Source organism: Raphanus sativus, chromosome 1 (assembly GCF_000801105.2).
Source record: "Raphanus sativus cultivar WK10039 chromosome 1, ASM80110v3, whole genome shotgun sequence".
Lineage (NCBI taxonomy): Eukaryota > Viridiplantae > Streptophyta > Magnoliopsida > Brassicales > Brassicaceae > Raphanus > Raphanus sativus.
In genome coordinates, this window is record NC_079511.1 from 18,207,911 (window position 1) to 18,233,826 (window position 25,916).

Below are 25,916 nucleotides of genomic sequence, written 5' to 3' on the forward strand. Positions count from 1 at the left end.
CCATGCTTGGTTTAATGCAAATGAGATGATACCAAATACCCAACAGCAGGCGCAGAATGAAGAAGCCCAAGTCATATGCTTGGTATAGATATGTATGGTGGATGGGTCATGGACTTCCATGGACCAGTTTAGCGGGTTTGGAAAGATAGACGAGGACTAATTCAGGTTGTCTACATACTCGACTAAAAGGAGGAACCCTTCAGTGGGCATCATAAAGAGCTCTAAAGGGGTGTGAGAGGACCAGAAAATAATGAGTCAAGCCTGCAGAAAAGAAAGTCAAACCGCGAAGGCAAGTGATACACTAAAAATGAATCCTTGCTACTGCCAAGTTAACAGTTGCAATTGCAGTATTTGAGATTCAAATCTAGAGGACCAGTCTACACTCTAGTTCTATGAGTTTCGAGATCAAGCTAAGAAGAAGATTTGACTTTGGTTTTAAAATGACGTAGAGAACAAGTAAAAAGCTCAATCAATGAATTCAGGTTAAAAGGAGTTAATCTAGGATGAATGTGAGTGATCTCAATCACGACCGAGCAGCTATTCAGGCTAGATCAACACACTGTCGTGTAGTTGTTCCTTTCACCGATCAGACCCAGCTCCTAAGATGTCGCTTGGTCTGAGATCTAATGGTGAACCTTAATGGTTAACTCCGATTTGTTCACAATGCACCTTAACATCTACTTACGTATGGCTAAGGATGCAATGCTCATTCATACAAGATCTAGCAACCTATTAAACTTTTGATGCACATATTTACCTAGGATCAAACGCTAGATGATCAGTTTAGCGCAGGCATGAAACAATGAATGAATGAAGATCTACTAAATGATAACCTATCTATGCTCAGTCACGAATGCACTCTATCACCCTAGATCAACAGTCGACTACTCAATCATGATGCAGTGAAGAACAACAGATGAAACTGAAATACCCATGATCAGATTAAGAAGAATAAAACTAGGGTTCAGGTTGTTCTTCATATGGAAGAGGTGAGCCGTCGCCCTTACAAAAAGCTTGAATCCAAAAGTATGAAAACTTGTCTTGCAAAAACTAGTGTAAGAAATAAAATAGGATGGACGGCGTTTTTATATGGAGGCGCCAATAGGTAGAAAAGAGATTAGGGAAACAGGGCTTTAATTCCCGAAGTAGGAGTTTCCATATTTGTCGGGAACAAGGTCGGGATCACTCCTTCTGCTTGTTCCGCTTGAGAACAGTCTCGGGACTGTTCTACTTGAGTGTTCTCCGCAGGATTGCTCCAAAAAGACATCTTCTATTCATGCACCTTCTCTTCAGTCTTCTACCAACTCCAGACCTGTAAAAGATCAAAAAGGACTAGACTGACACGAGTTAGTGACTTGAAACAAATGAAAACATATATACAATGATGTGAAAAACACCATATATCAATTCCCCTAGACTTAGATCCTTGTTTGTCCTCGAACAAGGCAAGTACCAAGAACAGGGAGAAATGTTTGAAAGCGTGGGAATTCGCTTATTCTCAGCAACCATACTGTTACCACAAATCTCTGAACCATACAAGCTGTAGATTAGGACCACACACACTTACTGAGAACCCCTTGATCGCTGTTCAAAGATCAGCTCCTTACTCTACATCTCAACCTGAAAAGGCAACACTTTCGAGACAAAACTCCTTATGTTCAATTAAGATCAGCGTGAGCTTCTTGTCACAGGCTTTACTCAGGGAGAACGGGCTAGGTATAGAACATACTAACTTTTATGGTGGAGTTAAAGAGTGTTTAGGGGTTACCAAGAGCGGATGCAAGATATCGCACAAAATGGTCGTGAGAGGACGGCTCCATTGAGGTCCACAGTCCTTACTCATCTCTGCTAGTCGGACTGCTCTCCGATAGATCGATCATAGGACTGCTCTGCGCAATTCAACTTCCCTTCAGAACACTTCACTGAAACCACCATTACTTTCTCAACTTCCTCAGTGGCATGCATCATGGATTCTTCCCCTTGTCGTCACCAATAAACAAAAGCAAAAACAAAAACTTTCTTTTTCTTTTCTCTTTTTTTTTTTATATATACTGAATACAAGATGATGGGGTGACGAGGAAGGAGGTAACAAGTGATGTACATGATGCCACTGGTGATTCATCCTGGTTCGTTCTAGCCACTTCCTTCTTTCGTTGTTCTCTGGTATCAGAACATGCTCTCATTGATTGTTCTCTTGTCTGAACTGATTGTTCCGCCTTCACTGTGTGAGCATTGATGAGTAAGAACTGCGTCGATCCTTTCCTCTCCGACCTATCTGCACATAAAGTACTAGAAAAGCAATTGCATGAGGGTGGAACAAAAGGTTAGGAGTCAAGGTGGGAACTAGCTAAAGATGAGCTAGCCACTCAGGAACATCAAGAGGGAAAAAATCGGATAGGAAGTCCTGAGTGTAGTTCTCATTCTCCCCTGATCTAGTGCCCATGAAAAGAAGAATTAAAGTCCAGATTAGGTTCAGATAAAGTGGAGTTAAGTCTGCCCAGTGTAACCTGAACGGTATAGAACTTCTGGAGTGTCAAATGAGATAAGTCAGGGTGTTCCAGGTCCATGTGTGGGTCTTTCATCACTGTTAAGGTCACTGAATAAGAAGGTTAAATCACGAGGTGGTTAAAAGAACATCACAAAATAAGGTCCTGATTCCCACAATAGTTTTGACTGACTCGATCCTAAAAACTGACTCGATAAAAACATTAAATGACACAAGGACTGACTCGAAAAGAACACAAGCGAATATAGTACAATCGCTCCCCCAGACTAAGTTCACACCATCCCTGGTTGTGAAAATAAATCAGAGGAAGCTGAAACACACCAAACAGAAGCAAATAACATGAAAAATAAATAGTTCAGATGGATAAGACAAGGGGATATAAATAGTTCTTTCGGACTCAGTCTGAATCGCCGCTACCGGAGTGACCAGCTGTCCTCCTGTTCCTCGGAAGTCTCTCTCCTCCAGTGGATGTGCCGGCTTGTTCCTTGCCTGGACGCCTCGTTCTCTGCGGTGTGTGCTCCTCTTGGCCTCCAATGCAGCCGCCTGTGATCGCCCTGAGTATCCTCTTCAAGAGGCTGTTGTTCTTCTTCTGGGAATCCACCATCCAGCGTCTGTAGGCGTGATCATCAGTGACATCAGTGAAGTTCTCAAGGTCGTACTCACCATCAGCAGGTGGAGTCACATGCTCCACATCGTCCATATCATCATCATCATTCGCTGGTGGCGCACGGGGATCATTGCAGAGGTGCTCCACATCAGGTAGGAACATAATGTTCTCCAGACATAATAAGTCTGTGAACCCATGCATAGGGAGCTAGCAGTACAGAGGGTTCCCTTCTTTGTCTTGGAACTTGTAGGTGTTCTCGTCGCGCAAGATGTGGCATGCGATCAGGTAACGAGTATCAATGTACTCGATCTCAGAGACAACCGTGTAGGAGCTGAGGTTGATGTTGAAGCGCTGGAACAAGGGTGTGAGCAGACTGCCGCAACGATCTTTCTTATCATATGTTCTGACCAACGCGTCTCTGCGCTCAGCGAACATGGATATGGGATGGAACCCTGGGTTGGTCTTGACTTCCTAGATCGGTACCACCTTGTCTCTCTGCACCTCGTCCTCAAGCCCTGTGTAGAGAACCTGAAGCTCTCCATTAGTGATCTTGGAGGTGTACTCCTTCACGAACAGGATGTTTGACACGAGCTTGGCGATAATCCGCAGAGTGGGATTCCGGATCTGCGACTGGTAGGCCTTGCGAGAAGTGAACTTGCCGGCTGCAATGAGATTCCAAAAGGTGTCTGCCGGCTTGAACTTCTTTTCCACTGAAACCCCTCTAGGCGTGTTTGCAATCTCGAGTAGCTCATTCAGATCGTTGAGAGAGATGGAGCAGAACTTGCCGTCGGCCATGAAAGAGAAGGAGCAGTTCTCATAAGTTGGCACAGTGGGGTTTTGGTAAGTTACCTGGCATGTCGCGAGCACTTGCCTAACCAAATCCGGGTAGATAACCTGAGCTTGGAAACAGAGAGGAGCAAGGCCCATTGCGTCGAGCGTGTCAAAGAGTTCAGTTTCTAGGCCGAGAGTGGCTAAGGTTTCCTGGTGCGGGAATCGCGTGGGCAAGATCTCTGCTGCGAGAAGCCGGTTGTACCTTGCCGCTGAATCCTTGTCCCATCCCTCAACATCGTAGTCAGGAATCATTGGGTCATTGACGTTAATCGCTTCACCCTCATCCTTGTTTGGCCATGGGTAACCAGACGGAGCTTTTTGCGCATGGAGGTGTGGTCTTAATCGCTTTTGGGTGTCTCGTGCGTGGAGGCATCTTGGCTGGATTGGTTGTTCCTGCAAAATCAAACTGATCTCAAGGGGACCCAAGAAGTTAGAACCAAAAATCAGCAAGATTAAATCAAGAGAAGAGGTTTCCGATTTAGGGTTCTTGAGAGGGGGGGGTTGGTTTTACGGAGAGAGAGAGAGAGAGAGAGAGAGAGAGAGAGAGAGAGAGAGAGAGAGAGAGAGAGAGAGAGAGAGAGAGAGAGAGAGAGAGAGAGAGAGAGAGAGAGAGAGAGAGAGAGAGAGAGAGAGAGAGAGAGAGAGAGAGAGAGAGAGAGAGAGAGAGAGAGAGAGAGAGAGAGAGAAAGAGAGAGAGAGAGAGAGAGAGAGAGAGAGAGAGAGAGAGAGAGAGAGAGAGAGAGAGAGAGAGAGAGAGAGAGATAGTGGGGGAGTGGAGTGAGTGGGCCTTAAATAGGCCAACCTAACCGCTTCCCCTTCCTTTTTTTTTATAATTTTTTTTTTTTTGGTAAGTATTCCCGCCTATTACGCGGGTGACCCGGGTTCGATCCTCGGCAACGGCGCAAAAACTTGATACACTAAAAATGAATCCTTGCTACTGCCAAGTTAACAGTTGCAATTGTAGTATTTGAGATTCAAATCCAGAGGACCAGTCTACACTCTAGTTCTATGAGTTTCGAGATCAAGCTAAGAAGAAAATTTGACTTTGGTTTTAAAATGACGTAGAGAACAAGTAAAAAACTCAAGCAATGAATTCAGGTTAAAAGGAGTTAATCTAGGATGAATGCGAGTGATCTCAATCACGACCGAGCAGCTATTCAGGTTTAATGCAGTTCCATCTAGAACTCGGAGAACAGGCTAGATCAACACACTGTCGTGTAGTTGTTCCTTTCACCGATCAGACCCAGCTCCTAAGATGTCGCTTGGTCTGAGATCTAATGGTGAACCTTAATGGTTAACTCCGATTTGTTCACAATGCACCTTAACATCTACTTTCGTGTGGCTAAGGATGCAATGCTCATTCATACAAGATCTAGCAATCTATTACACTTTTGATGCACAGATTTACCTAGGATAAAATGCTAGATGATCAGTTTAGCGCAGGCATGAAACCATGAATAAATGAAGATCTACTAAATGATAACCTAACTATGCTCAGTCGCGAATGCACTCTATCACCCTAGATCAACAGTCGACTACTCAATCATGATGGAGTGAAGAACAACAGATGAAACTGAAATACTCATGATCAGATTAAGAAGAATAAAACTAGGTTTCAGGTTGTTCTTCGTATGGAAGAGGTGAGCCGTCGCCCTTACAAAAAGCTTGAATCCAAAAGTATGAAAACTTGTCTTGCAAAAACTAGTGTAAGAAATAAAATAGGATAGACAGCATTTTTATATGGAGGCGCCAATAGGTAGAAAAGAGATTATGGCAACAGGGCTTTAATTCCCGAAGTAGGAGTTTCCATATTTGTCGGGAACAACCTCGGGATCACTCCGTCTGCTTGTTCCGCTTGAGAACAGTCTCGGGACTGTTCTACTTGAGTGTTCTCCACAGGATTGCTCCAAAAAGACATCTTCTCTTCATGCACCTTCTCTTCACTCTTCTACCAACTCCAGACCTGTAAAAGATCAAAAAGGACTAGACTGACACGAGTTAGTGACTTGAAACAAATGAAAACATATATACAATGATGTGAAAATCACCATATATCAGGAAGTATCCTCGCCCCCAGCTTATCGCTGAGGAGTTTTGCAGGAGTCTGGTCCAATTCTCGCTGCACTCATTTTCAGGTTATTCAGTTGTCTTTCTTGGTAGCTCGCAAGGAGCAAAGCCTGCTTGACCAACGGGAGAAGCCAATTTAGCTTGTTCCCCTCCTCCCTTCCCAACCTTCCCAGCCCATTCTGCATCACTCTCCCCGGCGTTCTTGACCTCGCAAGGTTTTTGAAATGACCGAAACGGGAAGTGACAAGAAATTGTAATTCGATTGAAAACTCTCTCAACTCATACAGCTGATGGGAATGTGGAATTTAAGTCGGCGAGAGTCTGCCTTACACTCAAAGGTAGAAGCATTGCGGTGGGCGATGAAAAGTATGCTATTACACTCCTCATGTCAGTTTTGGAACAGATTGTAAGGATCTACTGGCCATGATAAGGGAGCCTAAAGCTTGGCCTAGCTTTGTGATGTGCCCTGAATCAGCAGCAGAAATAAATCAAGAAAGTTTGGCTTTTGGTCTTGAGTTTTAAACGAGATGGGCTTGATGATTTATGAAAAATATGTTTATAAACATATTTCAGCCCAAAGAAAGAAGGGCCCAATAAGAAAATACAAGCCATGGCCAAATAATATATCAGTCTGACGGTAATTCAGAGATCTTCAAGCTGGCAGAAGCACGAGATCAACCGAAGAGTTATTCACTCCAAATCGTCCAACTTTGGTCAAGTCATCATTTCTTGGTCAATTCAAAGTCTTTGGTCAAGTCTTCATTGTTTTCATAAATTGCTAAATTCTATGTTGACTAGCCTTTTGTATTCCAACCTTTTGTACTTCTTGCCTATTATATAAAGGCCATTTGATCAATGAAATAAAATAAGCTTTGAGAGATTATTTTTGGAACCTTGAGAGGGTATCTCACTTTTCTTGTTCTTGGTGTGGTTAGCTCCAAGTAACTCTCTCTTTCTCGTTGGACCGGTGCGTCACATCCGGCAACAGATCGAGTTTGCTTCCTTGTCGGACATGTGAGTCATATCAGGCGACAATCAAGCACTTCTGGTAGTATCATTGGGTCATTCCGCAACCCTTTGTGTCACCGTTCAATCCATCAGTTCTCTTCGGAGTTCACCTCTGGTAGTATCATTGGGCCTTCCGCAACCCTTTGTGTCATCATTCATCCCATCAGTTCTCCCTTTTGGCGAGTTCATATCCCTAAGTCCGTTTGAGTGGTCCTGTCCAATCTCAGAACGTATCAAGTGGTATCAGAGCCACTCAACCGGTACTATCTGTTCATTTTTCTCATCTTTCCATCTTCTTCATCCATCTTTTACATTTCTTCTTCTTTTCTTAAAAAAAAAAAAAAAAGAGTTCTACGAAAAGCCAAGAGATCATTCTACTGTTGCTAAAGAAAGACAGATTTGAGGGCAAATCTTTTTAAAGAAGGAGGGAATGATGTGCCCTGAATCAGCAGCAGAAATAAATCAAGAAAGTTTGGCTTTTGGTCTTGAGTTTTAAACGAGATGGGCTTGATGATTTATGAAAAATATGTTTATAAACATATTTCAGCCCAAAGAAAGAAGGGCCCAATAAGAAAATACAAGCCATGGCCAAATAATATATCAGTCTGACGGTAATTCAGAGATCTTCAAGCTGGCAGAAGCACGAGATCAACCGAAGAGTTATTCACTCCAAATCGTCCAACTTTGGTCAAGTCATCATTTCTTGGTCAATTCAAAGTCTTTGGTCAAGTCTTCATTGTTTTCATAAATTGCTAAATTCTATGTTGACTAGCCTTTTGTATTCCAACCTTTTGTACTTCTTGCCTATTATATAAAGGCCATTTGATCAATGAAATAAAATAAGCTTTGAGAGATTATTTTTGGAACCTTGAGAGGGTATCTCACTTTTCTTGTTCTTGGTGTGGTTAGCTCCAAGTAACTCTCTCTTTCTCGTTGGACCGGTGCGTCACATCCGGCAACAGATCGAGTTTGCTTCCTTGTCGGACATGTGAGTCATATCAGGCGACAATCAAGCACTTCTGGTAGTATCATTGGGTCATTCCGCAACCCTTTGTGTCACCGTTCAATCCATCAGTTCTCTTCGGAGTTCACCTCTGGTAGTATCATTGGGCCTTCCGCAACCCTTTGTGTCATCATTCATCCCATCAGTTCTCCCTTTTGGCGAGTTCATATCCCTAAGTCCGTTTGAGTGATCCTGTCCAATCTCAGGACGTATCACTTTGCATCTGAACTGGAGACAATAAAGACGCTGCAACTCTTCTTCCGGAATTCAAGATCATACACATTCCAAGAGCACAAAATGAAATTTCTGATTCGCTTGCTAAGTCTACTAGGTCTTTTCGTATGAAACTTTGTTATATTGGTTGTTCTATTCCGGTCTAATTACCCAGACCACTTCAAGTCTTTGAGTAATAGAAAAGCCATTTGATGTCAAAAAAACAAAATATGAAAGTATAAATTATCCTAACAATTATCCCTTCGATAGTATATTTAAATAAATTTTAAAATGAATTTTGTGAAACTAAAGATTTAAGAAAAAACATATTTTAAAGAAAATTCTCTATTTGATTATTTCAGAGTATGAATTTATTACACCGAATTCAAAATTTAAAACATTAATAATAAAGTAAAATGTACAAAATCAATCTCTCTATATTAATAATTTAATAAAACAAAAAGATCAAAGAGTTATTATATAATATATAAAACAAATATAATATTAAAAATATCCTCACAGATGTATGTTCAAACTCTTGTTAATTAATTGATTTTCAATGCTGAAGTGAACGTTCTTATAGATCTCTGAATCATTATTGGTCAGTAAAAAAACTAATTGAAATAGAAAACGGAAAAACTACATATAAAAGTGGATATACATAAAAAAAATTTGTCAAAAGAGAACAAATAAATAAGAGTAATTGGCTCGGTTGCACCCAATCGCACATATAATTTGCCAAATGCCCTGACTTTTGTATCACTTTTTCGTGGACGATTCTACCCCTGCCAGGTCTGTAAACCTACGACGCCTAGTGTCTGCTTTGTGTGGGGGAACGAGACATGCGCTTCCTTTCGTCTATTGGACAATAGAACGATTCGTCACTTTTCACGCTCCATCACAGAAGAGCGCATACTATCTCTGGTGTTTTTCAATTAGTTCATCAAAGAATTGCATTTATCTCACCCCTAACCTATACATCTCTTTCATATTCTATATTCATCACTTCACTGTCATCTCTTTCTTCATCTTCAATCTTTCATAAATCTCAGAAAAATCCTAAATTTTCAGATTTTATTTCATACTCTCAGATGGAAGTTTCTCAGCTACCACCACGAATGTTCGCCGCCGACGAAGAGCCTCTGGATGAGCGCGTTAAGTCTTATCACAAGCTAAAGAAAATCGCGGCGCTTATCTAGGCACTCGAACCCGACGAATTGGAGTTTCTGCGAAATTCGACATTGGGAAAGATTCTTGTACCTGTCGAAAGTCTTGGATTTGAAGTTTCTGATATATACACACACGTTTAGCAGTGCAACTTCGTTGTTAGCAACTAACTAGCAAGATATCAGTTTTCCTTGTTTGTAGGCGCCAAGTAACTTCTTTGTTAGCCGTTAACAATCATACAATGATATCTATACAAACTTTGAAGAGGGCGAGACCCTGATGAAGAGCTGCTGTCAGATGTTGAAAATGTGGCAACAAACGATAAACCATCTCAGGCGACCAAGTACTGTTTCATTCCTGGTCACGCTAAGATCATTGATACTGAGTCCCAGGTAACAGAACTTTGGTAAATGATGAATTAGTAGTCAAGTTTTGATTTAGTCGCTAGCATTTCTTAGAGCAAATAATTAAATATTTCTGAGTTTCGCTATATCGAAAGCTTAGCGGTTACTTGCATAATTATCCACTAAACATGTTTTCAGTTGACTTTGTCGCCGTTAATGCGGCCTGTAAATTATTTTTTCCACTCTAATTGGATAGTTGAATTCTCACTCGATTAACCTCTGTTTTAATTATTCAAATTTGTTATCAAGTAAATTGAATTTTTTTTTTTTTTTTTTTTTTTGTAAATTGAAATTTTAGTTGCTATGCGCATTATTAGTGGCAATGAAATCCGTTAACTTTAGTGTACAATATAGTTCTCTATTAGACTTGTTTCCATTTAGTTATCTGCTAATTTAATTAATTGCATGCTAACCGATAATAAAAATGTTACAAGTTAAATATTTTGATAGACCGCTACTAGTGCTAATATATTATAATGTCTCTGTCTGAACTTCACACATGTCCTTTCTTCTATGTTTGTAGGTGCATGTCAGGTCTATTCTTGATGATCTGTACGAAGAATTGTCTGCTGGACTGCATATAATCTAATCTAAATAAATAAGTTGCATAACCAAATAACATTAATCCTCTTTCCTTCTTCACACACAGCTCGTTTAGCCTCTGTTTTATTCAAATTTGTTATGAAGTAAATTGAAATTTTAGTTGCTAATCGTATTATTAGTGGCATCGAAGTCTGTTAACTTTAGAGTACAAATATAGTTTTCTATTCCTTGTTTCCATTTAGTTTGTCTGCTATTCTAATTAATTGCATGCAAACTTCAGAATTACCGATAATAAAAATGTTATCGGTTAAATGTTTTGGTAGACTGCTACTAGTGCTAATACATTATAGTGTCTCAATCGGAACTTCACACATGTCCATTCTTCCTTGATTGTAAATGCACATTATGTCTATTCTTGATGATCCGACGAAGAACGGTATGCTTGACGACCTTCTGCATATAACCCAAATAAATCAGTTACAGCCCCAAATAACGTTAACATATAAAGACATAATTAACCGCTAACTATTAAGTTATCAAAGTGTGGATTCTAACCAAGTACCTGACAACTGTCACCATCATTGTTATCTGATTCTGGGTCAGCATTGCCTAAGCTTGCAGCCCCAAACTCCAAACCTATCTGCAAATTCCAGAATTGAACTCCATGGATGTCTGGTCTAGTCACTTTGTTCTTTCCTTTATCATTTGAATCTCCAAGCCTCCCGACAACCCCACCCGTAGCTGCTAATAACAAATATAACACATAAAGGTTCATGTATCAGTTAAAGAGGAAGTTATCAAATACAAGCTGAAGATGATAATAATTGTTAATAATACTTAACCTATTGCTAATGTCAGATTTTCCCGCTCCGGTGTTTCATTATGAATCTATGATAGCCTATTATCATCAGAACCATCATCAGGTTTTCCCCTCCGGTGTTTGCTATATACCTAGAATCTCACGATCAGAACCATCGTCGTTTGGTAGGATATCAGTCATTCCAAATTGATGGGTGCCTCAATCTGAACCCAAAACCAAGTTCAGAAAGTGCTTTCTATGATTGACAGTGTCTGGCATCTTACCCTTCCTCTTAGCAGATAATGTCTTCCCTACACAGTCAACTTCTGAAATATGCGCTAACAAAATAGTTGATAGACACAATTCGTGTTAGCAACATACACAATTCTCTTACGTTGCTGTAAAAGATATTGTACACTATCAAACGATTTGCTATCCTTTAATCCTTCAATCACAACTTTCGTTTTAGATTTACCTTTCACACAAATTTCTCTATCTGCTAAGCTTTATATCCTACACTAAAAACCCTAGTATCAAATCTAGTTTTCCATTAGATATCATAGATCCACTTTTTCTTTAAAATAAATAATAGATCCACTTTTTTCTTCAAAATAAATCATAGATCCACTTACCGAAACCATCAACATCAGGGCTGTACAAATCTACTCTTTATCCACCGGATTCTTCAATGAAGCATCCCCTATGGTCAGACTGCGCCGAATCTTCTTCTGCATATCGTCTCTGACACAAGTCTGGTTTCGTCGATCGTGTTATCAAAAAGCAGGGGTATTTTCGTCTGATCTGTGTTAAAAAGATACTACTTTATGGGTTATTCAAAGCGATGGGTATTTCACCAATTTGGGCCTCTGCTGGGTATATTACACACATTGTCCCATAAATAATTGGACACGATGATTTTGCCCTAGGATGAACCACAATCACGCGTTTCCAGCCTCCTTCCTTTGTCATTTATATATAAACTAGTATTGATCCTGTATTTCGTAGGGTATATTTTCGCTTGAAAATAAGACCAAGTTTCAGTTATATGTAACTAAAATTGCAGGTATAAAATAACTCTGATTTATCACAAGTAAACGTGTATACGTTAACAAACCATTGATACACTTATCACTGATTAACCACGACACATAAAATTAAATTATATTAGTTTTAAAAAATTCTTTGATTTTAGTTAGTGTAGTGGATACAAATATTAGTCTAAAAATTTCTGTTTTACTTCATGTTTTGCCTTATAGTGAATACTATCAACAAAGTTTACTCGAAAAAAAATCATGTAAATGTCCACAAAAATTGCGGGTTACCTATAAATTGTACGTTGGAAGAGTTTATGAACTCTCTTGGAAGCTTCTCTCTCAACGACAAACACTTCTTGAAATTAGAAATCAAATAGTTAAAACAAAAAAATTAGTGTCAAACAAAACTAATGCTAAAAAAATGAAAAGATTCTCCTTATTGAACTCATTGGTTTAACACATCAGTCCTTCCTTGTAAATTTGAATCAGAAAGAGACAAAATCTATATCTCCAAGAGATTAACATATGCTTGATTGCTTTTTATTATTGCCTCGTTGAGTCTCCATTATGAAAAATCTTGAAAATTCCGATAAGAAATGAAGCGTTTATGCAGGTGCTTCTCAGAAAGAAGCAGCTATGACATCTTAACTTGAATCTGTTTCTGAATTTGGTGCCCAAAGATGGGAAAGAGATATATAAGAGAATGGATTTAGGCATTAAAATCAAAGGATTTAATTTCTAATTAATATTTGATCAGTTGAGAGTTCCGCTGCCATTTGTCTATCAAATTCTTGAAATATATACAAATAGGGAAAAATGTTTGTAGAGGAAGGAAGAAGATCGTGAATGAGATGATTAGTATTAAAATGATAGATATTAAAATATGTTTTTATAAATAAAATATGAAAATATAAATTACCATATAAAAAATCTTTTCTTTCTTTTTTGACACTGAAAAATCATTCATTATCGTACCCTGAAAAGAAAACATCTTGGCGGATAAGCTTGCACATGGTGCAAATGGTTCTCCTTCAGATATGTTTTATGTCGATTCTATCCCACCGGTTTTGTTTTCTGAACCGGTTGGACCAGCTTAGTAGTTTAGATATTGTTGTAAAAAAAATCACAGAAAATACAAGGGTGATCAGTTTGAGACACACAACCGGCAGTACAACGAAATGACTCCAGAAACATTTCCAGCGAAAACCAAAAGTTTTCCCAGAGACAAAGCCCTACTTAAAACAAACAAGCGGATTAGAAACCGATACAAAGGCACACAGGTTACATCGAAGCTGGACAAACTGAATTCTAAGCAACGGACCATTGAGAACCTTTGATAGAAAGTCACCAAAATTTAAGATGACTGACCCCTCCTATAATTAATAGCACATGCTGATTACAGCATAGAGCTTCAACAACGGAAATCACGGCTGAAGGCGACATCGACAAGAAGTGACAAGGAACACCAAGAAGAAGCCACATATGAGAGAAATATATCGATGGAACCTCAGGGTAGGAGACAAGGAGCGAGTCGATCCAAATTAATCCAGAAAGATCTAATCACAAGAATGAGACTGGAAAAGGATCAAACCCAGAACGGATCCAAAGGAACAACAAGGCCAAGATGACGCTAGAATCCAGCCGGAGAAAGACCGAGATGAAGATCGTGACTTGTATGCAAAATCTGACATTCGATCAGTAAAGAAAGTGGGAGGTGGAGTAAATGGACAAGTCACAACGATGATCGATAAGATCTGTCACCACCAGATGCAGTTTAAGAAGAAACCCATAAGAATCAGACTGAAAGTCGATCTGGAAAAGAGATTTCAAAGAACTACTACTCACAATCAACTGAAAACACTGCTATGATTGAAATATGCAAAACAATAAACATAACAGTGAGAAAGATATCAGCTCGGTGCTGAGGAAGCCATCGGAAAACGGAGAAACCAAGAAGAAGGCCAAGAGTAAGGGAGAAGGAGGAGATAATTGAGAGAGAGGACTCTAAACGAGATCCACTCTTATTGTAATTTATCGTGACAATTATCTTTTCTATAGTATTATTAATAAATTTTAAAATGAATTTATGCAAACTGTAGAAATTTATTTTTAAAAACACATTTTAAAGAAAATTCTCTATTTAATTAATTCAGATTATAAATTTATTATATCAAATTTATTAATGTAAGACAATTAATAATAAAGTAAAATGTATAAAACTAATCACTATATTAATAATTTTTTTTAAAAACGTCTTATATTACTGAAATCATATAGAGTTTACGTAGTCATGATGTAGGAAATGATCTAGCCAAAAAGGCACATACACATTAAACACAAAGCTATTTGTTAATAAAACATCATGTTTCGCCATGCTACTGCTACTTTGTTGCCTTCTCGACCAATCCATTGAAATTTAACTTCCTCAAATTGTTGTGCCCACCAACATATCTCACGAATCCAATTATGCCTCCAAACTGAAGATTCTTGTTGTTGAGAGTTTCCATAGCTTTCTTATCATCCCCCTCCAATATAACTTTACAATATCCAAGACTCCAAGTAATGCCATAAGAATACTTTGAAGTTCACTTTCTAGAACATTTTGGACTTTCTTACCAACTGTTTGTACTGCACCTTTGTAGGTTCCTGTCTCATCTCTCAAAACCCAGCCTGCTTGACTAAGTGTATCTGAATTATGAAAAGATCCATCAGTGTTACATTTGATCCAATCTTTCGGTGGTCTTTTCCAGACTGTATGAGTAATTGATAATCTCTGGCTTATAGTAGATTGATCATCATCTCTGGTCGCACCACATAAATGCCATTCCCGTGCATTGCGTAGTCTAAATTCAGTCTCCATGATATATTTTGTTTTTGAAAGATTAGAAGATTCCTACTCTTCCATAAGCGCCATAGAATCCAGAAAGGTAGATCGTGATGATGCGTATCGAAGAACATATTTGTAAGCATGCTTCAATCTTTTCTTCGAATGGTTGTTAATGACTGAATTTGATATACCTGATCCTCGCCACATACACTGTGCATAAGGACATCCAAAGAAAAGACGCTCCTCTGTTTCTTCAGCCATAAAACACCTTTTACATTGTGTATCACGAGAAATGGGTCTCCGTTCCAGATTGTTTCCCGTTGCTGATGATCTTGATATCATTCTTCAGAGGAAATGCTTCAATTTAGAAGGGAATTGGGTTTTCCATACTCTGTTTTTCAATTCAGGATTACCATAAGTAGGTTGTATAGGAACTAAATTTGGAAAATGAGTACCAAGCCAATAACCCGATTTAACAGTGTAGATGCCATCTTCATTATAGTGCCATCCCATAAGATCTTGATGAGCCTTTGAACTTACTTTTGTAGCCAAAATTCTGTGCTCGGAAACACCCAGTGCTGACCACACTGAGTACACATCTTCGGGTATAACAGACTCTCTCAGCTTGTGTTCATTCCAAGAATTCCTATCTGCCATCAAGAAATCTTGAACCTTTACATCTCTTAATATTTCAGCTCTGGGCATTGGTAGCCGAGGAGGATGAACGGGCAACTACTGATCCGTCCACATATTAACATGAGAACCATCTCCCATTATATATCTCTTCTCTCTGGTTATAAGCTCCTTTCCATGAAGAATAGATTTTCAAGCATAAGAAGCTTTATTTTTAAGTGTAGCAGTTAAGATATCATCATCTGGAAAGTATCTTGCTCGTAAGACTGATACACTAAAAATGAATCCTTGCTATTGCCAAGTTAACAGTTGCAATTGTAGTATTTGAGATTCAAATCCAGGGGACCAGCCTACACTCTAGTTCTATGAGTTCTGAAATCAAGCTAAGAAGAAGATATGATTTTGGTTTTAAAAGAGACAATAGTTAACAAGTAAAAACAGAAGATTGATTCAATTTAACAAGGAGCTAGCCTAGGGTATTTCATTGGATGTTGAATTGGAGCCAAACAATTATTCAAGCGCGATGAAGTGCTTTCTAGAACTCGGATCACTCAACTGGAACACTCCACTGTCGTGGCAGTGATCGCTTTGCAGATCGATCTCACCACCTAACTGTAGTTGGGATGAGAATCGATTGCAAGCTTTAGAGAACAGGACCGATCAGTTCACTTACCACCCTAATATCTACTTTCGCTGATTAGGGATACTAAGCTCATTCAATACATGTCAAGTTATCTCCTAAGCGGTTAACTAGGCGATGAACTTAGGATCTAACATCAAGTGATCAGATTAACGAAAACAGTAAGAACAGTATGAATGAAGAACAGTTATAAATCGCTTATCTATGTTTAGCTCATGTCTCAACACCCTAAAAACCCTAGGAGAGCAAGAAGACTACTCGATCATGATGCAAGGAATCAAAGGCATAAATCCTGAATAAAATTGCATAAGAACAGAGTAGAAAACAATAGGGTTCAAATGATCTTCTCTATGAGAGGATGGATTCTTCTCCCTTACAAGTTGCAGATCGCAAATCACAGTGTTCTCTTGTAAAAACTAGCGTTAGAAAATAAAATAGGATAGATGGCGTTTTTATATGGAGGCGCCAGTAAGTAGAAAAGAGATTAGGGCAATAGGGCTTAAATTCCCAAAATAGGAGTTTCCATATTCGTCGGGAACAACCTCGGGATCACTCCGTCTGCTTGTTCCGCTTGAGAACAGTCTCGGGACTGTTATGCTTGAGTGTTCTCCGCAGGATTGCTCCAAAAAGACATCTTATCTTCATGCACCTTCTCTTCACTCTTCTACCAACTCCAGACCTGTAAAAGATCAAAAAGGACTAGACTGACACGAGTTAGTGACTTGAAACAAATGAAAACATATATACAATGATGTGAAAAACACCATATATCAATTCCCCCAGACTTAGATCCTTGTTTGTCCTCGAACAAGGCAAGTACCAAGAACATGGAGAAAGGTTTGAAAGCATGGGAACTCGCTTATTCTCAGCAACCATACTCTTACCACAAATCTCTGAACCATACAAGCTGTAGATTAGGACCACACACACTTACTGAGAACCCCCTGATCGCTGTTCGAAGATCGGCTCCTTACTCTACATCTCAACCTGAAAAGGCAACACTTTCGAGACAAAACTCCTTATGTTCAATTAAGATCAGAATGAGCTTCTTGTCACAGTCTCTACTCAGGGAGAACGGGCTAGGTATAGAACAGACTAACTTTTATGGTAGAGTTCAAGAGTGTTTAGGGGTTACCAAGAGCGGATGCAGGATATCGCACAAAATGATCGTGAGAGGATGGCTCCATTGAGGTCCACAGTCTTTACTCATCTCTGCTAGTCGGACTGCTCTCCGACAGATCGGTCATAGGACTACTCTGCGCGATTTAACTTCCCTTCAGAACACTTCACTGAAACCACCATTATTTTCTCAACTTCCTCAGTGGCATGCATCATGAATTCTTCCCCTTCTCGTCACCAGTAAACAAAAGCAAAAACAGAAACTTTATTTTTCTTTTCTTTTCTTTTCTTTTTCTCTATTTTTTTTATTTTTTTATTTTTTTTTATTTTTTTATTTTTATATATACTGAAGTACAAGATGATGATTGTTGGGCCCGAATATGGCCCGATAGCTAACAGCGAATAACAAGAAATGATAACGGGCCGCGACAGGCCCATCGTGAATTCAATCTTTAAAGGCAGCTAAGCTGGAGCCGGAGGCTGTGAGCTAAAGATATTCATTAAAGAGGTCACGGAAAAGAGGCAGCTCGTAGACGTGAAAGTAGGCGCAGGACCCGGTCAAAGGGGAGCTGTTGCAAATCCCTCAAATCACGGAGGAGATCTCGGGAACCAGTTGGTGACGATCAAATGGAGCCTGAGGCTATTTAAAGAGGAAGTCAATCAAGAAAAGGACATTCACTCAACCCTGATTCCAGACGATACTCTGAAAACATTCTTATTTTTGTAACATTCTCATTGTCTTTGTAATCATCGAAGATCATCTTTTGTAATCAATCTTTTATCAAAATCATCAATACAAATTGAAGTTCATTCAACAAGTTATTACGGGATTCAGCCCGCGTTATCTTTCCCTAACCTTTTCCTAAACTTTAACCTGACCTAAAAATCAGGAGGTGAGTTTAATCCCTCACAATTGGCGCCGTCTGTGGGGAAGAAACAATCGAATCCCTTACCCTAACTTAAGGATGAATCCTACCGATCAGACAACAAATCCTTCTGATTCTAACCTCCCGATTCAGAGCGATGGCTCACCGAACGATGGAGGCTCTAGTCTCGTAATTCCGGAGCTCCGACGTGGCGATCACCGATCTGGGCAACAGCCCCCGGCTAGCTCTCGAACGAGCCAGACTGCCACTAGAGTTATTAACCCGAGATCATCAGGTGGATCCGCCTCCGGGCTTCCAGTCACCGAGAATCCTCAGCAGCAAACCACTCCGAATCAAACGGAGGCTCAGCTCTCTGAGATTCGCCAGATGATGATGCAATTAGTAGACAAAGCTCAGGAAAATGAGCGTACGATGCATTAGCTAGCTGTTCGGCAGCAACGATTCGAAGAGATAACTAGATCTCTAAACGCAACAACCCAACCACCGCAACGTCAAACTCTGGGGGTCACTTTCCGAGATCGATTGACCGATCCCACGTTCCCCCGAGGACGTTTAGACTTTTCTCCTGACAGCACTGTTCCGGAAGGAAGGGGATCTGCTTTCTAGACACCTCACACTGGGACAGCTCCCGCGTTTAACCCACCCATCACCAATGCTAGACACCCAGTCAGATTGCTGACCGGAGCACTCGCTTGCCTCCTCCGCCGCCTGTTTTTAGATCCGGAGCAAGAATATCCTTCCCATCCGGGGGCAGAACATCAGCTTCGGTTTATCAAACCAGAAGCTCAACCCCGAACGGACAGATATCAAAGGACATACACCGATAACCCAAGAGCCGGTGAGCAACTTAGCCCACCAGCTGCATGGGAAGATGAGCCAACACGATTCCGCCAGGAACCTGCTTGTCAGATACCTAATAATGACCCAAATGTCCTTCCCCTAGAGGGACCTGACGCCATTCGCAGGTATATGGAACGAACTCACGCAGCTCTCCAAAATTTGAATGCTCAAGTTCATAAAGCAACGAGCTCAGCTCCCGAAATCGAGAGCTTGATTGAAGAAACCCGTGGGACTCTGTTCACTGACAGAATTGCCAGCTCTTACATAAGAGATACCCAAAAAATTAGAATTCCCGAGTATGATGGGACATCTGAACCAAAGGCCTATTTGAGAGCCTTCCGATTAGCTATCGTGAAAGCCCATTTTACGCAAGAAGAATGTGAAGCAGGTTACTGCAGGACATTCGCCGAAAACCTGGTTGGAACAGCCCTTGAGTGGTTTTCTGGTCTCGAACCAGCCTCGATAGACAGTTTCGATCAGTTGACTAATGCCTTCATGAAGCAGTACTCGACCCATATCCTGAAGCAAGCCTCTGAGGCCGACCTCTGGAAGGTCAGACAAGGAATGGGGGACTCGCTACGAGTCTACATCGAGAAGTTCAGAGCAGTAAGAACTAAGCTCTCGAATCCCAACGACCAAGTCGCCATCGAGGCCCTTAGAAGAGGTCTGTGGTATAAATCGGATTTCTGGTCGGAGCTAACACTCAATACTCCTCCAACTATCGATGATGCTCTTCACAAAGCCACTAGATATATTACTTTGGAGGAAGAGACAGCTGCACTGGATAAACTCCACAAGAAACCACAGAATCACTCGAAAAGTGAATCTTCAGAGGCAAAGGGACCTCATAAAAAGGGGAACCTCCGAAACAATCAGACACAGGGGGAACATTCCTATGCAATCGAGGAGGATAAGGAAGAAAAACCTGTCGCCGCAGCAAACAAAACTCCCTGGTCAAAAGGCTTTGGTAAGAACAAACATTGTTCCTATCACGATCGAGAAGGGCACTCAACTGAAGAATGTTGGGACCTCCAACGACAGCTGGCAGCTAAATTCGCAGCCGGAGAAATAAAGGACGTGGACCTCAAAAGGCCACCGCCCTATCAGAAAAGAGGTCCCAGAGATACCTCTCCAAAATGCGAAAGGTCACCGGAGAAGGAGACAGATTCGCCACCTCCAGCTCCCAAGAAGAGAGTCGATATGATTCTTGGAAAATTCCCCCAAGGAAAAAGCCTACAAATCGAGGCTCTCTTGAGCAAACCGCCACCTCAATCGAGTCCCGACTCGAGGGTGCACTGTATCCTTGGAGGATCAGATATATGTCAAGACTCCGTCAATTCCATTAAGAATCACGTACGGAAGGCTGTGTCTAACACTGGACCTAAGCCTCCCAACCCCGAGTCTAATACTAAGATTTCTTTCTGGGAGAGCGAGACCTCAAACCTTGACAGACCTCACGATGATGCTCTGATCGTCACCCTGAACATTGCAGGATACGAGGTGCCTAAACTTATGATAGACACAAGAAGCTCTGTTGACCTTATTTTCTACAACACCCTGAAAGGAATGGGAAGGTCTTAAAAATTGGCCAAAAAGCTAATCTCGTAGGCTTTTCCGGAGAAAAAGCTACCTCATTGGGAACTATCAAGCTCCCAATCATAGCTGGCAGAATAATGAAAATGACCAACTTAGTAGTCATCGACAGACCTTCCCTGTTCCATCCGATCCTAGGAAGACCCTGGATTCACAAGATGAAAGCAGTAGCCTCGACTTATCATCAATGCGTGAAATTCCCAACACCTGAAGGGATAACTACCGTACATGGTAGCCAGAAGATCTCCAGGATCTGTTACCTGGGAGGATTCGAAATCCTTAAAAAGTCCCCCTAATAGCAATTACAGATCCAGGAGGGTCGTGAAATGCAACAAAATATTCGAGGTCCCCCTAGGAACCTCACCGAAAAAGTTTGCATCGACGACTCAAATCCTGAAAGACAGGTGAGCATCGGATCTGAGCTACCTCTTGAGACAAAAAAGGAGCTCATTGAGTTCCTAAAAAGCAATGTCAAAACCTATGCATGGACCACCAATGACATGAAAGGAATAGATCCGAACGTCACCACCCATAAACTGAGAGTAGACCCCACTTTCAAACCGATCAAACAAAAGCGTCGCAAGCTGGGCCTCGAAAAGGCTCAAGCTGTTAACAACGAAGTTGACCAACTTACGAAAGCTGGGTCCATTCGAGAGGTACACTACCCTGACCGGTTAGCTAACCCGATAGTTGTAAAAAAGAACAACGGGAAATGGAGAATCTGTGTGGACTTCACCGACCTAAACAAGGCTTGTCCTAAAGACAGATTCCCGTTACCTCACATCAACCGCCTGGTTGAAGCAACAGCTGGCCATCGACTCTTATCCTTCATGGATGCCTTCTCAGGATATGATATAAGACTCGGGGGGAAGCCTGTGAAAGGTGGTGGAGATGGATCCTCAAGCTGGCTTTCACGCACTCTCTTGAGAACAAAGGATGGTTGAAGGTGATGGCACTTGACTAGATGGATCAAGTGGTGTGGGATCTAACAAGCTGGCTATAACGCACTCTCTTGTTGGACCGGTTAATGAGATTGATGATGGAATGAGGAACACCACAAGGATGATGGGAGATCCTTGATACAGTTCGAACTCTTACTGCTTGAATCACACAAGGAGGAAGAGAGTTGGCGGCTTGCTTAGGGGGCAAACTGACTCATATATTGATTAGGTAAAAAGTTGTGTCTTACAAAGCTGCGTGTGGGACTTTATTAATAGTCCATCAGCTGTGACCTAAACGGTCGACTCAAAGAAAGCAAAGACTCAAAACAACAGGACTTGTGAAGCAAAGGAAACAAAACAGCAAAACAACTAACTATGCCCCGTTTAAACTATAAAAGGAAAGTGCATAAAAATAAAAGACAAAGAGACCTAAACTAGTCTTGGTCTCGAACCTTGGATGCTGCTGAGATGGGAGAGTTCTAGGAACCACTAGACTGACCCATCTTACCTGCACAAATCGTAAATAATGAAAACACTTCCCTTGGTTCATGGTTGAACTCCCTTGATGTGTTCTTGAAGTTGAGCACGCTTGGATCATTCTTGAAAGGTATCTTGTCTTGCTCTTCTTCTTCAAGTTCTTCCTCACTCTTCTCTTCATTATCTTCAGCTTCTATCTTGTTGGTTTCTTGAAGGAGGGGTTCTTCTTCAACTTCAGTTCCTGCCAAGTAAACATTTGAATCAGCTCCATTCATATAAGCTGGCTTACCTTGAGTGATATTGAGTTGCGCAAAGGCATTGCTCAAGTCATCACTTGTCGTGTTGATATGTCCTCTCTTGGGTGGATCAGCTAGAATCTTAGGTGGTGGCTCAGCTAAGCTATCTAAGATAGCTTGGACCGCAAGTGCAAAGCCTTGGTTAAGTCTTCTTTGCTTGGATCGGGTCATGGGTCCTTCAGATGCCTTGGGAATGGTTATGGTGTCCTGGTTGTGGTCGATGACCTCATCATTCCCTCCCCCTTCAGAAGGTTTTGACCTCAAAACTGAATCATCTGCAAGATAAGGGGTTAAATCCGCAACATTAAAAGTATGAGAGATGTTAAACTCATCAGGCAATTCCAAAAGATAAGCATTGTCATTGATCTTTTCTAGCACACGGAATGGACCATCTCCCCTTGGAGCTAGCTTAGAACTCCTTTTCTGTGGGAACCTCTCCTGCCTCATGTGGATCCACACCCACTCTCCTGGTTCAAAGTTCATGGGTTTGCGCCTCTTATCAGCATTCCTCTTGTACTCCTCAGTTTTCTTGATGACATTTTCCTTAGCTTGCTGGTGTATCTTCTTGATTGCTTCTCCTCTCTTTAAACCATCCTGATTAATTTGCTCAACTTGTGGTATTGGCTTAAGATCCAAAGGGGTTAGTGGATTAAATCCATAAACAACTTCAAAAGGAGACATCTTAGTAGCAGAATGTGTAGCATGGTTATAAGCAAATTCAATCAATGGAAGGCAATCTAACCAAGTACTTAAGTTGCGACCAAGAGTGACTCTAAGTAAAGTGGATAGGGTCCGGTTTACCACTTCAGTTTGTCCATCCGTTTGAGGATGACAAGTTGTGGAGAAGAGTAACTTGGTTCCTAGCTTCTTCCACAAGGTTCTCCAGAAATGACCCAAGAACTTGGTATCTCTATCAGATACAATGGTCCTTGGTATCCCATGTAAGCGCACCACTTCTTTAAAGAACAAGTCTGCGGTTTGAGATGCATCATTAGACTTGTCACAGGGTATGAAGTGAGCCATCTTTGAGAACCGGTCCACCACCACAAAGATTGAATCCTTGTGTCTTATCTTGGGCAAACCTAAAACAAAATCCATAGAAATATCCTCCCAAGGAGCATTAGGAATTGGTAAAGGTAAGTATAAACCGTGAGGATGTGACCTGGACTTGGCTTTGTGGCAAGGAACACATCTTGCACAATGCCTCTCAACGTCTCTCTTGAGATGTGGCCAAAAGAAGTGATCAGTAACGATAGCCAAGGTCTTGTCTACTCCAAAATGACCCATAAGACCTCCACCGTGTGCTTCTTGAAGTATAAGGTCTCTCATGGAACTTTGGGGAATGCACAGCCTCTTATCCCTAAATAGAAACCCTTCATGCAAGTGATAGGATTGGAAAGCTCCTTTCCCACATGATTGGAAGGCTTCTTTCAGCTCCGGATCATCTTTGTATAGCTCCTTGATGTGCTCAAACCCTAGTACCTTGGCATCCAGGGTAGTGATCAAAGCATGTCTTCTTGATAAGGCATCAGCTACCACATTTTCCTTCCCCTTCTTGTACTTGATTACATATGGAAAGGTCTCAATAAACTCCAACCACTTAGCATGTCTTCTCTTAAGTGAAGTCTGGCCTCTTAAGTGCTTGAGGGTTTCATGATCAGTATGGATAATGAACTCCTTGGACCTTAAGTAGTGTTGCCAAGTTTCCAAAGCTCTAACCAATGCATATAACTCCTTGTCATACGTAGGGTAGTTGAGGGTTGCTCCACTTAGCTTCTCACTGAAAAAGGCTACTGGTTTCTTCCTTTGATGTAGCACGGCTCCTATACCCACTCCTGAGGCATCACACTCTACTTCAAACATCTCGTCAAAGTCAGGTAGAGCTAGCACTGGTGCGTGAGTTAGCTTGTACTTCAAGGCATTGAAAGCAGCTTCTTGTAGCTCTCCCCATGAGAAAGCAACATTCTTCTTGATCACAGCAGTCAATGGAGCAGCTATGGTACTGAAATCTCTAACAAAGCGCCTGTAGAAACTAGCCAAACCATGGAAGCTCCTAACATGTGCAATGGATGTTGGAAGAGGCCACTCTTGTATGGCCTTGATCTTCTCCTCATCCACCTGTAATCCCTGTCTACTCACTACAAAGCCTAAGAAAACAAGCTGATCAGTACAAAAGGTGCACTTCTTTAGGTTGGCATATAAACCTTCCTTCCGAAGTGTAAGCAACACAAGTTCTAGATGTTTTAGATGTTCATCTAAGCTCTTAGAGTAAATAAGTATATCATCAAAATAGACAACCACAAATTTACTTATGAATGATCTAAGAACCTGGTTCATGAGCCTCATGAAAGTGCTTGGTGCATTGGTTAGTCCAAAGGGCATAACCAACCACTCATATAGACCTTGCTTGGTCTTGAAGGCAGTCTTCCACTCATCTCCTTCACGCATCCTTACTTGATGGTAACCACTTCTCAAATCTATCTTGGAAAAGATAGTTGCTCCACTAAGCTCATCAAGCATGTCATCTAGGCGTGGGATTGGGTGTCGGTATTTGATGGTGATGTTGTTGATGGCACGGCAATCTACACACATCCTCCATGATCCATCCTTCTTGGGAACTAGAAGAACTGGTACTGCACATGGGCTTAGACTCTCTCGGATGTACCCTTTGTTCATCAAGTCTTGAACTTGTTTTTCTAGCTCCTTGGTCTCCTCCGGATTCATTCTGTATGCTGGTTTGTTTGGCAAAGCTGAGCCTGGCACGAGATCAATCTGGTGCTCAATCCCTCTGATTGGAGGTAATCCAGCTGGGATCTCTTCAGGGAACAAGTCTTGAAACTTGTCTAGCACGGCTTGAGCTGGTTTAGGAACTTGTTGAGCTTCTGAGCTTCCTGTACTTAAACATTCCTTTAAAACCATTAGTAGTACAGTGCCTTGAGCACTCAAGGTCTTTAAGACAGCACCAGGAGAAATCATAAGGTTAGTTTTACTTACCTGGTCTTCCTTGTTCATCTTAGTTTGTAACTCATGCACCTCAGATGGACTCAAAGGGGCTAAGTTGTACTTACGGTCCTTGAACTTGAAAGAGTAGTAGTTGGTGCGTCCATTGTGAAAGGTGGCTCTATCAAATTGCCAAGGTCTCCCCAGCAGTATGTGTCCGGCTTGCATTGGTACCACATCACAAACTACTTCATCTTGGTACTTACCAATACTAAAAGATATCTTTGCTTGCTCAGTGACCTTCAGCTCAGTCTTGTTGTCTAACCATTGCAACCTATAGGGCCGAGGGTGCTTGGTTGTCTCAAGACCTAACCTGTCCACCATATACTTGCTAGCCACGTTAGTACAAGATCCTCCATCTATAACCAAGTTACATACCTTAGCCTTGATGGTGCAGCGAGTGTGGAAGAGGTTCTCTCTTTGAGCTTTCTCTTCAGGATTGGTCATTGTACTTAGTACTCTCCGAGTGACCAACAACTCT

At 41.1% G+C, this 25,916-nt stretch overlaps 1 protein-coding gene across 1 annotated transcript; it reads right to left on the reverse strand.

Annotated features, from left to right (window-relative positions):
• Window positions 1–1,289: 1,289 nt before the first annotated feature.
• LOC130497407 (uncharacterized) lies at window positions 1,290–25,913 on the reverse strand. The gene is made up of 6 exons (XM_056990163.1): window positions 24,769–25,913; window positions 10,912–11,093; window positions 10,752–10,802; window positions 3,773–4,337; window positions 3,170–3,298; window positions 1,290–1,312 (listed from the first exon to the last, which is right to left on the reverse strand). Exons 1-6 carry the CDS (start codon window positions 25,880–25,882, stop codon window positions 1,290–1,292), a joined length of 2,064 nt encoding a protein of 687 aa, XP_056846143.1. The 5' UTR covers window positions 25,883–25,913.
• Window positions 25,914–25,916: the final 3 nt, after the last annotated feature.